A 16,518-nucleotide genomic window follows, 5' to 3' on the forward strand; every position below is an offset into this window, starting at 1 on the left:
ACATGGTGCCTAGTACAGTTTAATTCTCCAAAAGAGCAGCTGAGGAATATCTGAATTCTAAAAGCTCTGGCAAGAAAAAAAATTCAACTTATATTGAAGAACAAAGGAAACCAAACCACAGTTCAAGCTCAAAACCATATGCTGTATTTGTATGACAAAATTTCAAAATGTCTATTTGATTCTGGCAATGTAATGTAGAAAAACACTGGCAATTAGTTTTAAGATTTTCTTGGCAGAAAGTGATAAATATTTTCCTTCAGTGCTAAAAGTTGCATTTAAAGATGATAGCAAAACTCTCTTAAATTAAGTAAAACAAAAATGAAAGTTGCATTTGTAACCTTCTGCCCCTTAATGCTAATCTACACTCTAGGCCACAAAATTTTCAATGATTTTGGTGAGCAGGAATTGATGCCGACATGAAAGGGGGTTAAACTGCCTGGTCTGGGAATGACCTGCATTACAAATCCTGTCTTAATATCATCAGGAATTTAGAAAAGGGGCATTAGAGCTGATAAAACACATTACCGATAGAATTCCTTGTTGTTTTATTGCTCTGTTTCTATAGAGCATATTCTGCTTTTATATCCAACAACACCCAGCCTTGCTCTTCTCAGGCCATTCATCTCCTAGGAAGCTGTCCTTAGAGGCAAAGGAGCAGAACAAAGCTGGCTACTTTTAAAAGATGCCTTTTTGAAGCACAAGAGCTCTCCAACTCTCAGAATAAGAAAGCAGACATGAAAGGCAGGATACTAAAAATGCCATTGCATGGCATGGCAAGGACCTGCTGGTCAAACTGTGGGAAAATAAGGGATTATACCAGCTGTAGAAACAAGTATGTGTCACCTGGGGAGAATGCAGGGATGCCGTCTGGACTTGCAAAGAAGGGATTAGGAAAGTGAAGGTGCAGATGGAACTGAACATTGCAAGAGATGTTAAAAACAAGGAATTCTATAGGTAAATTGGACAGAAGGTGGACAGAAGGGGCAGGCCAAAGAGCATACTTCCTCTATTAAACAAGAAAGGAAAATTGGCTATAATAGATATGGAGAAGGCTGAGGTACTAGATGTGTTTGTTTTTACCTTGGTCTTCGCTGGCAAAGCAAGTCCAAGACCATATCATGAAACTGAATGTATACAAGTCAATAGGGTGCAGATAACACACATGCCAGGGTGCTAAAGGAGCTGGTTGATAAAGTTTCTGAGCTGCTCTCCGTCATATTTGAAAAGTTGTGGCTGTTGAGCAAAGTCTCTAGGGACTGGAAAAAAGGTAACATCACTCCAATTTACAAGAAAGGTAGGAAGGAGGACCCAGGGAACCACAGGCTGGTGAGTCTCACCTCTCTGCCTGGGAAAGTCATGGAACAGATCCTCCTAGAAGGCACATTAAGGCACATAAGGGATGAACTGGAGATCAGAGACAGCCATCTTGGCTCTACTGAGAGAATGTCATGCCTGACCAATCCAGTGATACTCTATGGTGGAGTGACAAAATCAGCAGACAAAGGGAAGGCAACAGATATCATCTACCTGAATTCATGCAAGACCCTCAACACAGTCCCTCACCAATCCTCCTCTCCAAACTGTAGAGATACAGATTTGAGGGGTGTACAAGCCAATGGATAAGGATATTGGTTGGCCAGCAGGAACAGAGAGGTGGTCCCCCTTTACTCCACACTTGTAAGGTCACATCTGGAGTACTGCATCCAGGTCTAGTGCCCTTGTATATGAAAGATGTGGAGTTGTTGGAAAGGGTCCAGAGGAGAGCTACAAAGGTGAGGGCTGGAGCACCTCCCCTACAAAGACAGGCTGGCAGAGCTGGATTTACTCAGCCTGGAGAAGGCTATGAGGAGACCCCACTGTAGCCTTCCAATCAAGGAGGAAAGGTTTAGATTGGATGTCAGGGAGAAGTTCTTTACAGAGAAAGTGGCAAGGTGCTGAAATAGGCTGCCCAGAGAGGTTGGGGATGCTTCATCCTTGCAAGTGATCAAGATCAGATTGGATGGGGCCCAGAGCAGCCTGGTCTAGTACTAGGTCTGGAGGTTAGTAGCCTTGCCTGTGGCAGGGGGGCTGGAACTCAATGATCTTTGGGGTCCCTTCCAACCTGGGCCATTCTGTAATTTTCTTATCTCACAAAAGACTTGCTCAGGACTACTGTTTGCATGTGGGTCTAACAAACACATTTCTTTAATAGAGTATTGCTGAAGATTAAACGCAGACCTTACAGAGGCATCTTATCATCCTACACCTCTGAAGCTGTCTTTAGATATCTTGAGTTTTAGAAATACGCAGTTAGAACTACACAGTATATTTGAAGCAAGTATTAAATCCTCACTTACATACTAGGTTACAAGTGTACTGTGAGTAATGATTTCTTGTGTTTAATGGAACATTATTCTGCTTGGGACAGGAAATCAGACAGCCAGAGATGAAATACAGACACACCCACAAGGCAGCTTCAAATGAAGATGTATCTTAGAGCTGCTTTTTTCCTGTTAAATCAGGCAGTGGGCTGAGACAATTACTAGTATGAGGTAAGTGAAGCAATCTTTTTGCCTACACAATTGAAGTATAGATTTGTTAATATTATTCTCAAGAAAACAAGGTATATACATTTCCTCTAAGACACACCTCGTTTTGTAGCCTGCAAACTTAAAATAGATGAGAAAAAACACGAGCAAAGGAAGAGATGGTTAAACTTGTGTGATGCCTTCATTTATATAGTGCACCAGAACTTATTGAAAACAGATTGGTGCCAAGCTTACAGTTTTTACTTCTTGAAAGTTTCAAAACAGAAAGCTCATATGTTTCTGCCTTTTAGGAATAGTCACAGTCAGCAATGGCTGCTGAAAAGGAGATTCTGTATCACTCCAGAAAGCTTCAAAAGCTGGCACACATCAATGCTAATGCTGGACTCAGTATGGTAAGCAAATAATGCAGCTACACACGATTTACAACATCAGGAAGATCATACGGGTTATATCTACTGCACAGATACTTGATTGAATGGAAGACCAGATGAATTCAATTGAAAAGTCAGTGACCTATCACACTGGTAACACAGGCAAAAAAAGAATATGAACTTGACCAGAATGGTGTTCAGACTATTTGAGCATTGTACCTACAGGAAGAATGACTTACGCCTGCAGCAGAAGCTGCACAGCATGAGCATTTTGCTGTTAACTACAGTGCTAAATCCTGGATAGAGGTTAAAAAAAAAAAAAAAAAAAACAACACTGGATAGAGTGGGAAATCACTTAAAAACAAGCTAACAATCACTTGAAAACAAGCTAAGAATGAAGGTATCATGCTTGAGGACAGGGTACAACTTGAGGATTTAGCCAAGAGGATAAGGTCATTTAGGTGAAGAAAAAGGAGTTCCATTTTCAAAATGGCATCATTTGGATGAAATAGAAGATAGTGCAATAGACATGGCAGTAAAATTACTGCGCTCAGTGAAAAGTGTTCCCCTAGGGGGAAAATGAGAAACCAGCAGTTTTAGAGAATGCCTTAGATTTACCTGGAGTACTGAGTCCAGGTCTGGAATCCCCAGCACAAGACAGAGAGAAAGCTGCTGGAGAGGGCCCAGAGGAAAGCCACAAAAATGGTCAGAGGGCTGGAGCACCTTCCCTACAAAGACAGGCTGAGGAAGCTGGGCTTGTTCAGCCTGGAAAAAAGAAGGCTGCAGGGTGACTCCATTGCAGCCCTTTCAATAAAGGAGCCCATAAACAGGAGGGAAGTCAACTCTTCGAAAGGGTAGATAACTGTAAGAAAAGGGGAAATAGTTTTAAGTTGAGGGAGGGAAGACTTAGGTGGGATGTCAGGGAAAAGTTTATTATGAGCGGTAAAGATACTGGAACAGGCTGCCCAGACAAGTAGTGGATACCCCATCCCTGAAGGTGTTCAAGGCCAAATTGGATGGGGCCCTGGGCAGCCTGGTCTAGTATATTAAATGTGCAGATTGGTGGCCCTGCCTGTGTTGGGGGGGCATTGGAGATTCATGATCCTTGAGGCTCCTTCCAACCCAGGCCATTCTGTGATTTGATAAGGATCATGCAGCAGATCAGAGAGCAAGAGTGATGCAACTAACCTGGGCACTCCTTTCTGAAAGTCAGGATGGTTGTTATTTGACAGGTTTCTAACACTTCCGCCCTTTAACACTTTAACCCTAGAACGTGGAGTACATGGATGTAGTTCAAGTCCAGAAGTACTTTTCAAGAGCCAGGAATGCCAGTGGCAAGTGCTTGCCTGCTGGCAAAAATAGAGATACTGGGGGTGAGAACTTTTGTTAACTGAAGGGATGAGTTGCAATCTCCATAGACACTCTGCAGAGTCAAGCAGTGCATTAATAAAGAAGGGAGGAGAGAAACCTGCACTGTAATCTTTGCCTGTATATTTGGAGCATCATCAGTGCAGCACCAAGACTTGAGCAGCTCTGTAGGACTTCTCATAGCAGTAAGGCCATGAACTTCCCCTGCAGCTGTACCAGGCCTTGCCCAGCACTGTCATCACAGCAGTGCCTTCATCCACTTTGTGCCCTCCTGTGTGTCAGAGAGCATCACTCCCATTAGGGAAGAATCTGGGGAGTACAGCCCATGTCATTTTAACACACATTTATACAAGTCAAAGGCTAGTGTGTATAAACTTGGGAACACATCCATCACAACTGTTGGCTTTCTTTTGTTTCATCTTACAGTACTGTCTCACATCTTCCTCTTTACCTACCAATCCTTTAAATGATGTAATAAATTATCAGACACCAATTACTTGCCATCATTAGCCTAGTTCCACAGGCATCAATTTAAAAGGTGCGTCAAGAACCTCCATTTTCTTTTTCCTTTACTCTGCCAGTGTGGCTTCTCACCTTGGAGCCATGAACAGTGCTCCTCATTCAGGCCCCACCCCATCACCTTCCCAGTTTTACTAGGATAGGAGCCACCGGTGCACAGTCATCTGCCACAGCACATGCATTAGTCTCCAGAAACAGATCAAGAGGTCCTTTATCCCCAGCCAAAGGAAAAAAACAGGGCTGTTTAACACAACCATGTACAGCATAGCACACATCTCCCCAGCATCTCCTCCAGTGCTCTGATATGGTGATGATGGGTCATGGACAGGGGAAATGCCTTCACTCTGTCTTATAGAGCTAGTGAGGATATATCCTACACTTCATTAACAGCTTATTGAAGCATCAAGACAGAGTTAGGATTCATATAAGCAATTTTATATAAGGACTATAAGGACAAGATGTACATCAAAGAAGGTTGTTTGTTTTTCATTTGTTTAGAAAATATGGAAAGAAGGAAGTCTGCCAATATAAACCATGACTCAGCTCCACCAAGCCTTTCGACCCATGAAAGTACAGCTGTTATTTAACCTCCTTAATTCATGAGAAATTCAAGGAGTTTCACATTACTAATAAATAAATACATTACATACAAATCCATTCCAAATAACTGCTGCTATTCAATCCAAATCTCTCAGTAAGAGCACCTTGATGGTTAAAAAGGAGCCTATTTTTTGTCCCTTCAAATAAAGGCATAACTAAGTGCTTGGCCCCCTATTTGTTCCTTAACTGTGAAATGATTGCCATACCATGCATGGCAAATAAAACACCAAGAACTCCACCCAGGCTGCATTGGCTCAAATTAATCATATATAATGAATTGTCAGTAGGGCTTAGTCTTCATTTGCAAGATGCCTGCAATCCAGTTACACAACCCTTGCATAACAGTACCCATCCCAATGACTGTAGTGCAAGCGCCAACATAGTGGTAGTGTTTAAGTCTCATTTGTGCCTGCGGAATTTGGCACAGCATCGCTCAAAATACACTCAAGTTGGAAAAATAAGGAATCAAGAAGGGCATATGTCCCCCTACAGGTCCATTTTGTTCTACTTCAGTATAGCAGTTCCCATACCAGCCCCACAAGCACCACCTTCTGTGGAATTTGCTGATGCATCCCCATCACAGAATTATGCTTCAGTTGCTCCTGTTTCTACCAAATCAAGTCTATCTAGACTGAAGTCTTCTACATCAGAAGCCTACCCTGGCCTCTATTCTTTTGCAAACTCACAAGCTTGACTGGTTCAGCTATTTTAGGCAGCAAGGTGAGAAGTATATACTTTGCTTAATTCAGAAACAAGCCCTTGTCTCCAGTTCCCTCAACTAAAACACCCCTTTGCAACTCTGACACCAACTACTCTTGAATGGAGGTGGAATAAAATATGATCCTGAAAGATTAATTCATAGTATTCATTTCTTTTTAACAAATCAAGCGATTTAAATGCAAAAGTGCTTTATAATATTCAACCTTAACATTGCTTCTATATAGAGATACAGTTGACACTTTTGAAAGATCAGTTGTTCTGTCACTGATTTACAACTGGAAGACGATGCAGAATCGGGGCCAACTCTTGGCATAGACAAAGCAGGTGATTCCTACAGATGCAGACTGCTGTACATACCAAATCATTTTTTTTCTTATCTTGCCTATATCAGAACCCTGCAAATAGCCAGCTGCAATTCATAGAGTAAGGAGCTGCCCAGATCCCGAGTAACAAGACTGCCTTACAAGAGACAGCATATAATGAAGAAAACTATTAGACATGTGTGAAATGCATTGCTTTACATTAAAATTAACACCAAGAACATCATAAAGATTATAAATACCTTGCCCATAGGTATGACTCACATACATGTGAAGGTAGAGAAAAGTCTAAAAGATCTGTTCTCTCTCAGATTCCTTTGGAGCTACTCAGCCTTTCATTCTTTTCTCTACTTTCTATCAGTGACTCAGTCATGTGTTCCCTCAGGACAGAAACTTCTGCTGGCAGTGATGAAGAAAAGGCAGAGATTTCACACAAACTATAACAGGGTAATATCCTGTTAATGCGGCAGTCGTTACTAATTAATCTTTCGCAACACCGAAAAAGAGTAAATAAAACTTTTCTTAAATGCTACAAACATGCATTTGAATATATACAAACATGATCTTATAACCCCAGATCACTATAAAAGAGGGCATCACCTGACGTCATTATTTGTTTTGCTGAAGTGCTTCTCTCCTGTTAGCAGAGATTACATTTTGCTGTAAAGCAGCAAAATTCTAGATTACCCATTCTTCATAAAAATCTATATTCCTGCTAGAATACTATTTCCACTCGCTTTTTATTTTCCTATTGAGTCAGTGAGATTATTAAATGTTCTGGTGCCATCCAAATTGTGCTTGCAATCAAAGCCGCAATTATTCAGAACAAAGAAGTAAACAAAAGAAGCAGACAGTGCATCTGACGTCCAACAGAATTGCCTTCAGAATTCCTGTTGGTTACATTCTCAGATGCTGCAGACAATGTTGGATTTGTGCAGGTAGAAATAATCTGGGCTAAGACTCTTATACATCAAATAAAGAAGAAACCAGAAAACCTACATTTCAGAAGTGAGCGAGCTTGCAGATAAATTCAACTAAAGCTCTGACACCTTATAAACTTAACACGCCTGATACAGATCCACTGAATAATATTGTGAGCTTGGAACACACCATGTTAACTTCTAGTGGAGGCATACTCCTCAAGGCAAACTGTTTTACATTGTAAAACTTTTCACACATAGCCATTAAAAGCTTAACTCTGAAACTCAGCACGTACATAAAAAAAAAATCACTTACTCATATGTAGCCACTGGTGTCCAAATAATTAGTAATGCAAGTTGGGTGTGAAGTGCTTCTGAAGAGGAAACTGATGGAGTCTCACTGCTGTAATCAATTTGCTGTCATTGCTCAGTAGATACTTTTGCCAAGAGGACACAGGAGCATTCTAAGGCTTATTTATTTATGTGTTCTAAGGAAATTGTAAATTTAGGGCATTCTTTTTTTGTGCAAATTTACAAGCACTTTCTTTTAGCTACTTAACTACACATAGACTTCTGAATCATTATCAGGTAGGCAAGGACTCAAGTAGACTGTTGTACAGTTGTAATCACAAAAACAAGAAAAGAGATACAGGTCATTTTCTAAACTTTCCCCAAAGATATTGCTGGGACAGTTGCTATGTGAGTAAAGGAAGCAATTATCAACTGAATTACACATCTATCAAAGGACACAAGCTTGAAAACATGTTAAAAAGACAAACGAAAACCCAACAGGATCAAAGGTGGGAAAAAGGCAGATATCCATTAACCTTCCCAACCATCACTTAATGCTGATAGGGATTTCACCTAATTAATCCTCTAATTATTTGAGATTAGTGCCCATAGCCCAAATAAATCAGAGGGAGAAAACAGAACTTTCAATAATATCTGTGGTCTGATCAGTCAATCTAGGGACAACTCCAAAATAAGTAGTACAGCTAATTAGCTGCATCCTTCTAAGTGCCAAAATCAGAGAATGATGTGACAGATCCTAACTGCCACAAAGATGTGATCACTGTCTTTGTTTGTACCCTGTTAATGTTGTTTTTAGTTAGAACACAGCCAAATATTGAACATTTTATTGAGAAAACATATCAGAAAGAAATCCCATATATTTGAAATTGTATTTAGTGGTGAAAGTGTAGAACCCAGTTCACTATAATTGAGACCCCACCCCCCATATTAAAACTGAGATAACCCTACTGCATAAACAGACTGTTAGAAGGTTTATGTGGAATGCAAACTGTGCAGACAACAAGTGAAGAGAAGTAAGGGCTGGAAGGAACACAAGTATATGCATTTTCCTAACTACAAGATATGGCTACATATAAGCACTAACAGCAACCAGAGATAATTCTGATATTTAGGAAATGCTATTTCAAACTGGCAGTCACTACAGCACTGAATATCCAGCTGGGTATAGTGCCAACTAAAGTACGATCTAGAAATGGTTTCAAACCACAGCCCAAGTAGTTTTGAGCATAGTACTATTTGAAAGCATAGTGTGCTTATTGAGTTACAAGAGTATATTTGAAAATACTAAAAAACACGCAAGCGTAAGAAATATACAGATACCTGCTTTCAATACCTTACCCCATCCCCCCAAAATAGCCAGTCAATGAGCAGCATTTCTCTTGCACTGCAAATGAAACTTGGAGCACTAAAATTCAACATGACAGATTCAGAACATAGGGTGTCAAAAAAAAACAAGGTAACAAAGCAGCACAGCAGGGCAAGGTAGCACAACCTGTAACATGCAATCAAACTAGCCTGTGTAGCATGCTGTACAAGTGTGGTTCCAATTATTTCCATCCTATCCCAAACCACAAGCCAAGAAAACAGCTTCAGGTAGCTCAGGGGAAGGGAAGCACAAGGTTGAGCACACAAAAACAAGGCAACTGTCAAACTTTGTCAATCAATCTAATTTTGAAAGGCAAAGCAGCAAGCCAAAAAAAAAAACAACAAACATTTTACCTTTCTAAGGAAAAACTTCTGTAATTTCTTGTGAGGCAGCTTTATCATCTTATTTCAGCATTCAGGAGTGTGGTGCAGGTCAGATACTCCAAGACCTTGAGCCATTCTGCAGGGCTTTGATACCTTCCTGCTTCTCTATTAACTCGCTGCAGCCAGCTTAGCTCGCCGCGTCACCAGGCGCCAGCCCTGCCCAGCAGCAGATTAAAGGCATGAGCTAGACTGGATCCAATCTTTGACTCGACTCAGGAGCTGCATGCAGATACCTAGCTCCAGCAGGAGCCTGGCTGTGGTGGCAGCACAGGGAGAAAGGTTTGAGTGCTGCCTCTTTCTCCGGAAAATCTGCTAAGTTATGAAAAGATGCTTATGAAGTGGCAAAGATTTACAGGAAAAATGAAAGAGGTGTTCAGGAGCTCGGTGCCTGGCTGCTCCTTTAAAACCCTGTGCTGGAGAAGAAAGGAGCTCAGCATTTAGGACTGAGAAGACTACCTTGTGCTGCTTGCTGCGCACACTTCGCCACCATGCACCTGTCAGTTGTACAAGCTGCTGTGACTCATCCAGCTCAGGGAGGCAGGAAAGCCTGTCATTTGTTGGCTTCGCAGCCCTCAGAGACTTGCTTTTTCTGAATGGTTTTTACAAAACCCATACAAAGAAAACAAACACTACACACAAAGGTGTTGTATACAGATAGATGCAGAGGTTTTTAATACAGTGCACAAATGCTGTGTTTGATTCAGTGGCACAGGAATCAAGGATCACGGGCATCACTGCCTCCCCCTTTGGGAATCTGCCAGAGGAGTTCACCTCCAGGTTTGGAGGATGTGGGCTCAGCAGCATACCAACAATGATGCATTGCCTTGGTCAGTGGCATCCTATGATGCAGGATGCTGTAGGACATCCTGACCTAAAAAAAAAAAAAAAAAAAAAATCCTCTCTCAATTATGACAGTGGGATATTCCCTGCATTTAAGAACTGAGCATACAATGAAGCAGCTAGTTGAATCAGAGTTTAATATGACTGTATTTCCATCTAGCCTGAATAAGCTACTTCCCTGACCGGAACTATCCCTTCTGAGGTACTCTGCAGGTAAAACTCTTATCACATAATAGCACCAAAATCTAAGACCCTCCAGCAAGAACATGTTTTCCTGAGCATCAACATCACAGAGCACTGTAAGCATTTGTAGCCAACAAGTGCAGAAGCGCTTGCTGTGAAACAGCATTGATTGTGAGAAATGCAGCGGTGATAAAAACTCAGATCCAGAGTAACCACTGAGATAAACCAAGAGGGCCACATAAGTAATTGATCTGGTGAGAGCAGTAGTTAGAAGATACTGTGGCCTACCAGTGCCCAGCCTAGTGCTGGACAAACATACAAATGAGCTTTGAGGAGCACACAGCACCAAGAGCAGCCCCTTCAAGAGGCTGGGCCAAGGAGAAGAATCCAGGTTCTCTGATGAGAAATGGTCCTCATGCTGGCAGTGAGGGAATGTGAGCAATAAGGCAGAGGCTGTTTCTATGATGTGTTAAGCGCCCTATAACTTTGGGTCTAATTTTGATAAAACAGCAAGAAATATTTCTTACAAAAGCCTCAACGTGCACTGTGTAAGGCAGGGAAGACCTTGAGAAGCCACAACATGGTGAAAATGCTAGCTATGCATTACCCATAAGTATATCACATTTAATTTCAAACATACACAAAACTTCAAGGTTTACATTAGTTCTTAGTTTGACTATTACCTAGAAGCATGCTGAAATCAAACAGGATAAGTGTAAGGCTGCAGTTTTTCATACTGTAACAACTTAACTATATTTTTAATTCTGCACTCATATCTATAGAAGTTGTAAATTCCCCCCAATATACATGACAGACCCCAGCATTACTTTTTAGTAATTTGGGTTTGTCTGAATATATCCCAAATTCTCCCATGGTTTCTATGGTTGATAATTGCTTTTTGTTCAGCATGACACTCAGACTTAACACAGTCTCAGTTTATTCACAACAATTTCAACCAAATGTATAATTAAATAAGCATGCAAGCAAACCTTCTCCAAACCCCATGCACATGATGTCTGTATGTCCAGACACTGCTACACACCCCTTTTGAATCTGTGTGCTGTTTTACACTATGGAAGCTTCATACACAGTTTAATTTTTAAAAATACACTTATTTTTTTAGAGACAAAAATTTGCTACTTTCATCAGCAAAAGCTTACCTCATCTTTCTAATGTAAACAGTGTAAGAAAGATGTTTTGATAAAGCACTTCTTTGTTGATGAACTACACAGCTCTTGGCAGGTCTGCTCTCATCTAATCCCAGCTCCCATCAGGGAGATGGCAATTTGCACCCTAGAAGCAGTCAGCTAGCCATAAACCGTGTACACAAGACTGAAAAAGACATGAAGCATTCCACTGTCATAATGAGTTGGAATATATTGCATCCCCTACAGAATTTAAAGTACAAATAAAGCTCAGATTTTACTGTAAGCCTAGTGTTGCTCTGCACTATGGTTGCACTAAGGTTGATGGCAGAGAGGTAGGTGGGTTTTGCAGATACTACTTTCTGTCCCTATTTTTAGTTACCTTTCTACACTCCTTTGTAACTCAAAACTGAAAAGACAAAACATCCTTCCTTAAGTTTAACAAAGCAAGTGTGAGTAAAGAACAAATTGAATAAAAGTATGCTAGCTTTTTTTTTTTTTTAAAAAGTGATTCTAACAACATATCAGTCCTTGCACCTGACTGTCATTCATTTTAACCTAATATTATTTTGATTCATAAATTCACAGTGCACCAGAAGAATTGGTTATTAGAAGCTAGAATTTTTCCTGGCTAGCTCACCCCTTGCAAAATAAACAATAGATACTGGATTGAATCCTGCAGTATTTGTGCTTAGAAATGGGTAGCACAGCAGCTGTGGACACATGGTGCAATCAGGTTCCTAAGGCCTTTGCTCACAGTGCTATTGATCTGCAAGCTCAAAACAACAGAATTGGAGCTTTCACAATAATTTCCTCCCCCCAGTAATTTGAGGTGAAACATACTAAAAAATAAGTTAATTTATTCTACTATGCAAAAAGATCTCTTATATACAAGGCAAATGGCTAGTGTGAGTCTGTTCAAGATGAGACTTACCCTGCAGAAGTGCTGATGTTGTCTTACCAGTGATTAGAGCAAGAGAGAAGCCACAACTCTTCTCAGGCTACTGGTTTTTGTTTTGTTTTTAAATAGGCACTGAAAAGCACAGACTGATTATACTTGATGGGGAAGATTCCATTGCAGAAACTTTTTTTTGCCTCCCACTTCCCAAAAAGATATGGAAGCATAAGACACATTCTTTCCTTTCCCTTCCTCCTGACACACTGACTCCAGAGCCACCTTGAGGGAGAAGCAAGGAAACAGAAAATGGGACACAGCCTACATTCTGGGCAGTACAACATAATCTGTAGCAAATCAAGAACTAACCTTGAGCAACAGAATCCCCTCTCCCTTCCCAAAATAACTGACTCTAGACACACAGTGATCTGGGGAGGAAGTGCTGACTGCAGGAACTGGCATGAGTTCTCCCTCTTTTAGGTCTTTTCCAACCTTAGTGATTCTATGATTCTATGATTCTCTTTCCCTAATCTGCGAGCATCACTGCCCAGCACGCTCCTGAAGCCTTAAAAACAGCTCTCAGGTAACCAACCCCCACCCCCCCACACCTCCCCAAACTGCCTGCATGCAGGTAGATGCCCAGGAGTCTGATGTTTAGGACTGTGTTTTTGATGCAGTGAAAGAAATGAGGAATCTTGCTCCTCCATGCAACCTGCTTAGCTTCCCTCATTCCAAGAATTAACCTTCAGGATGTCCTCTATCAATAAGTGACTGTACAACCTTTACAACCAAAGCATTAAGACAGTTCATTTTGCAATTAATGTAAGAAAAAGGTAAAGATGCATGGCTACACTACAGTTAGAGAAATTCTCAGTGGAGAAGTTACCACTGCTCCATGCAGTACAACTTCTTAAAAAGGAGAAGTCAGTTTGATGTCTTGAAATGCTATGCCTAGAAGGTTAAGGAATCTTGTAGCCAAGGTTTTAAAGGATTCAACCAAAGTTCTGCCTTTTCTAAAACAACAACAAACAAAACCAAAAAATATAGAAGGTTAACCACCTTTGCATAGGCATAGTGATTCTGACCTCAGACGATGCTTGACAGCAGTGTTTTCAAGGTTCAAGTTAAGACACAAATGTCAGTGTCCAGAAGGTACAGTACAAGAAAAATAAGGAAAAAAAGAAAGCCTCCTGAGAAGCTTTTCAGTAAGCCTTTCTTATTGCAAATCGATACAAAAAATATGTACTTGTAAATATGCAGAAGGAGTAACAGATCATTAAATTCTGGCTGCAAACTAGAATTACAGAGGTTTGCTATATTTTGGGCTGTTTTTTCCCTTATGTCTTTCACATGTGAAACAAAACACAAAGATAAACCCAGAATATTCCACATCACCAAATTATTGTTAGCTATAAACTCTAAAACTTCCAACAGCAATAGAAAGACAGACTTTGAACAAGTTCTTTAAAATTCTGACTTTCCCCATGGGCAGAATAGATCCAAATGAACTATCTGGGTGCTTAAACTGGCATGGGAATAGTTTGGCTTCTGTATCATATCCTTTCCTTGCTACAATAAGCGCTGTGAGGATGAATTCGCACTGTGGATAATTCCTTATCACCATAAGCCAGAAAAACCTATTGCCAGAAGCAAATGCCTTATTGTATTCAGACTTTCATCTCAGCATATAGTTAGAATATTAGCATGTTCTAACAAGCATTTACTTCTTGTTCATTCTTTTGGGCAGTCTAGTTATTCTAAGATTAGAAATAATCCAAATGCAGATTTTTTCCAGATTTACAGTAGCAGTTTCTTCTATCCATGACCTCCATGCATTGCTCATAGCTATAGAGCATTTAGAAACAGTTAATTAATGCAGGGAGTCAGCTACAGACTTCAGAGAAGAGCAAGAGAGCCTACAGCTGAAAATATTTCACATATTTCCTTCAGGAAAAAAGTCATTTTTATTTCTGTTCTCCTCATTTATTAGCATCCATTCAAATCTACCTGTAATTCAGTGTTACAATGCAATTCATGCACACTTCAAATATCTGTATAGAAAATTAAAGAGATTTAAATTGCTTCTTGAATTAGTTGATCTTCACTGATCAATGCATAAAAGAAAAAAAAAATTTTTCCCCATCTCTTCATACAAAATTCTCTCCATTCCTCTGAGCACATTCAACAGCTATTTCATCTCAATCATTTAACTACATATTTCTAAGGCAAAACATCAGGAAATTAAGACAGGATTTCAAAAAAGGAAAAGCCAGCACAATGGCTTAGCTCTGCTGTCACAGTCCATTCCCTTCCTTCTGTCCCCAGTGCCTCCCATGCATTACACAAGCAGAAGACAAGCAGGAGTGGGGAATACAACTGTTCATTCAAGCACAATTTTGCACTTTTACCTTCCAAAAATTTTTGAACAGTGTACCCAAATAACTGCAACTACAGAGCTAATGGGAGAAAGTAGCCCATCTGTGAACTAGGGCCTTAAATAAGACAATCCCTCCCTTCCCCAAATATATATTGCAAAATTAGGAGTGCATTTGACAACAGGATTTTGAAATCAACATTGATCAAGAGCAAGAGTATGTTAAGTTCAGATAGAGAGAGCAGGAGAACCATCTGCACACTGTGTAGTTAGCTAAACTGTGGGATGATTAACTTACAAGATGATTAGAAGGAGCTGCCATAGCTTTGACTTGTTTGGGCTGAGGTCATTGAACTTCAGCAAAAGCAAAAAATAAATCTGTGCCAGCTCAATGCAATACAGCGTCACACTTTAAATGAAATATTCATACCCCACAGTACAGACAAAGGGTTAAAGAAGGGAAATTTTGTATATTTTAATAGATGCTGATGCCAGTACTGGAGAAGATATGAGTCACAGGTAACAGAAGATTCACTTTGGAGCCTTATGGTCTTTAGAGGTTTAGTGAAAAAGTTTTTAAACTGCTCAGAGTTGCTACACTCATAGACTCAAAAGATAGAATAGATACAAAGAATACTCAGAACTGTTTCGGGTTGAAAAATAAGAATTACTGCAGAAATTTTTTAAACCTTGAAAGAAACAGCTATGATCACTTACTATAACAATTCCTGCCTACTGTGACCCATGTGCTTTCATCCTCTTGCACCTAAATAAAGCCCAAAAGATGGGGCTTTGCTATTTTCTAGAAAGCGTATTTTTTAGAGAATGTTCAGTCTGACTTAAAAGCTTCAAGAGAAGGACAGACTGCAACATCTCATATGTAGTTTTTCCCACTGATTATTCATCCACACTCCTAGAAATCTGGCTGTGGTCTCTGAGTTTTGATTGCTCTCTGCTGTAGGGACTGAAGAGCAGGTAATTGAGCCACCCAGACCATCATTTTGCATCTGGCTGGCAGAATTTCCCCAACAACTGGCTAGCATGGTTCATTGAATTACATGTAGCACTTCAACATCAGCTGCTATCATCCTAAATGTTCAAACTGGCATACAAGATACAAAAACATACAAAGTCTGAAGAGTGTCTCAGGTTCTCCCAATGCTGATTAAATCTTAACTGATAAAAATCTCCACATTTCTTCTAGACAAGACAGACCTCTACTGGTGAACAAAGTTACTGCAAGCTGAAGAATTAGCTCGGAACAATTTCATAGGAACGTTTAAGTTAGAAGGTATTCCTAAAGGTCATCTAGTCCAACGCCCCTGCAACGAACAGGGAAACTTATATCTAAATTAGGTCACTCAGCTCCATTTAGTCTGGCCCTGAATATCCTCAAGGATTGGGCATCCACCACCTCTCTGGGCAATTGGACAAATCACTGTAGTTATCATTTACAGGATGGCAACTCAAGGAGCTCTCTGCAGAGTAGGAGTGCAGCTTCTCAGAGGCATCCAGAGATTGCCTATCACATGAAGGAATCCCTCTCTTTCAACACATTTCCTGCCAAGAGGCCATCAGATAGAAACAAATGCACCCTGAGCATCACAGTCAGCTGCTCCTTGTACTGCTGCTGTTGCTGCATGAGATACAGAGCTGTGGATCTGAGTGCAGATC

General features: G+C 40.4%; 1 protein-coding gene and 1 long non-coding RNA gene across 3 annotated transcripts in view; both read right to left on the reverse strand.

Annotated features, from left to right (window-relative positions):
• Positions 1 to 16,518, reverse strand: part of RPS6KA2 (ribosomal protein S6 kinase A2) — a 263,441-nt gene that overhangs the window by 230,361 nt on the left and 16,562 nt on the right. The window contains exon 1 of one of the 2 annotated variants that reach the window (XM_048936516.1): positions 9,378 to 9,545. The exons of the other annotated variant lie outside the window; for it this stretch is intronic. Within the exon in view, the coding sequence (XP_048792473.1) occupies positions 9,378 to 9,425 (48 nt within the window). The 5' untranslated portion in view covers positions 9,426 to 9,545. Of the gene's footprint in view, positions 1 to 9,377; positions 9,546 to 16,518 lie in introns of those variants that run through there. 2 annotated transcript variants of the gene reach the window in all.
• Positions 10,050 to 11,758, reverse strand: LOC125689430 (uncharacterized). Its single transcript, XR_007375263.1, has 2 exons — positions 11,591 to 11,758; positions 10,050 to 10,278 (listed from the first exon to the last, which is right to left on the reverse strand). It is a non-coding gene; the product is annotated as an uncharacterized LOC125689430 (long non-coding RNA).

Source organism: Lagopus muta, chromosome 2 (genome assembly GCF_023343835.1).
Source record: "Lagopus muta isolate bLagMut1 chromosome 2, bLagMut1 primary, whole genome shotgun sequence".
NCBI classification, from domain to species: Eukaryota; Metazoa; Chordata; class Aves; order Galliformes; family Phasianidae; genus Lagopus; species Lagopus muta.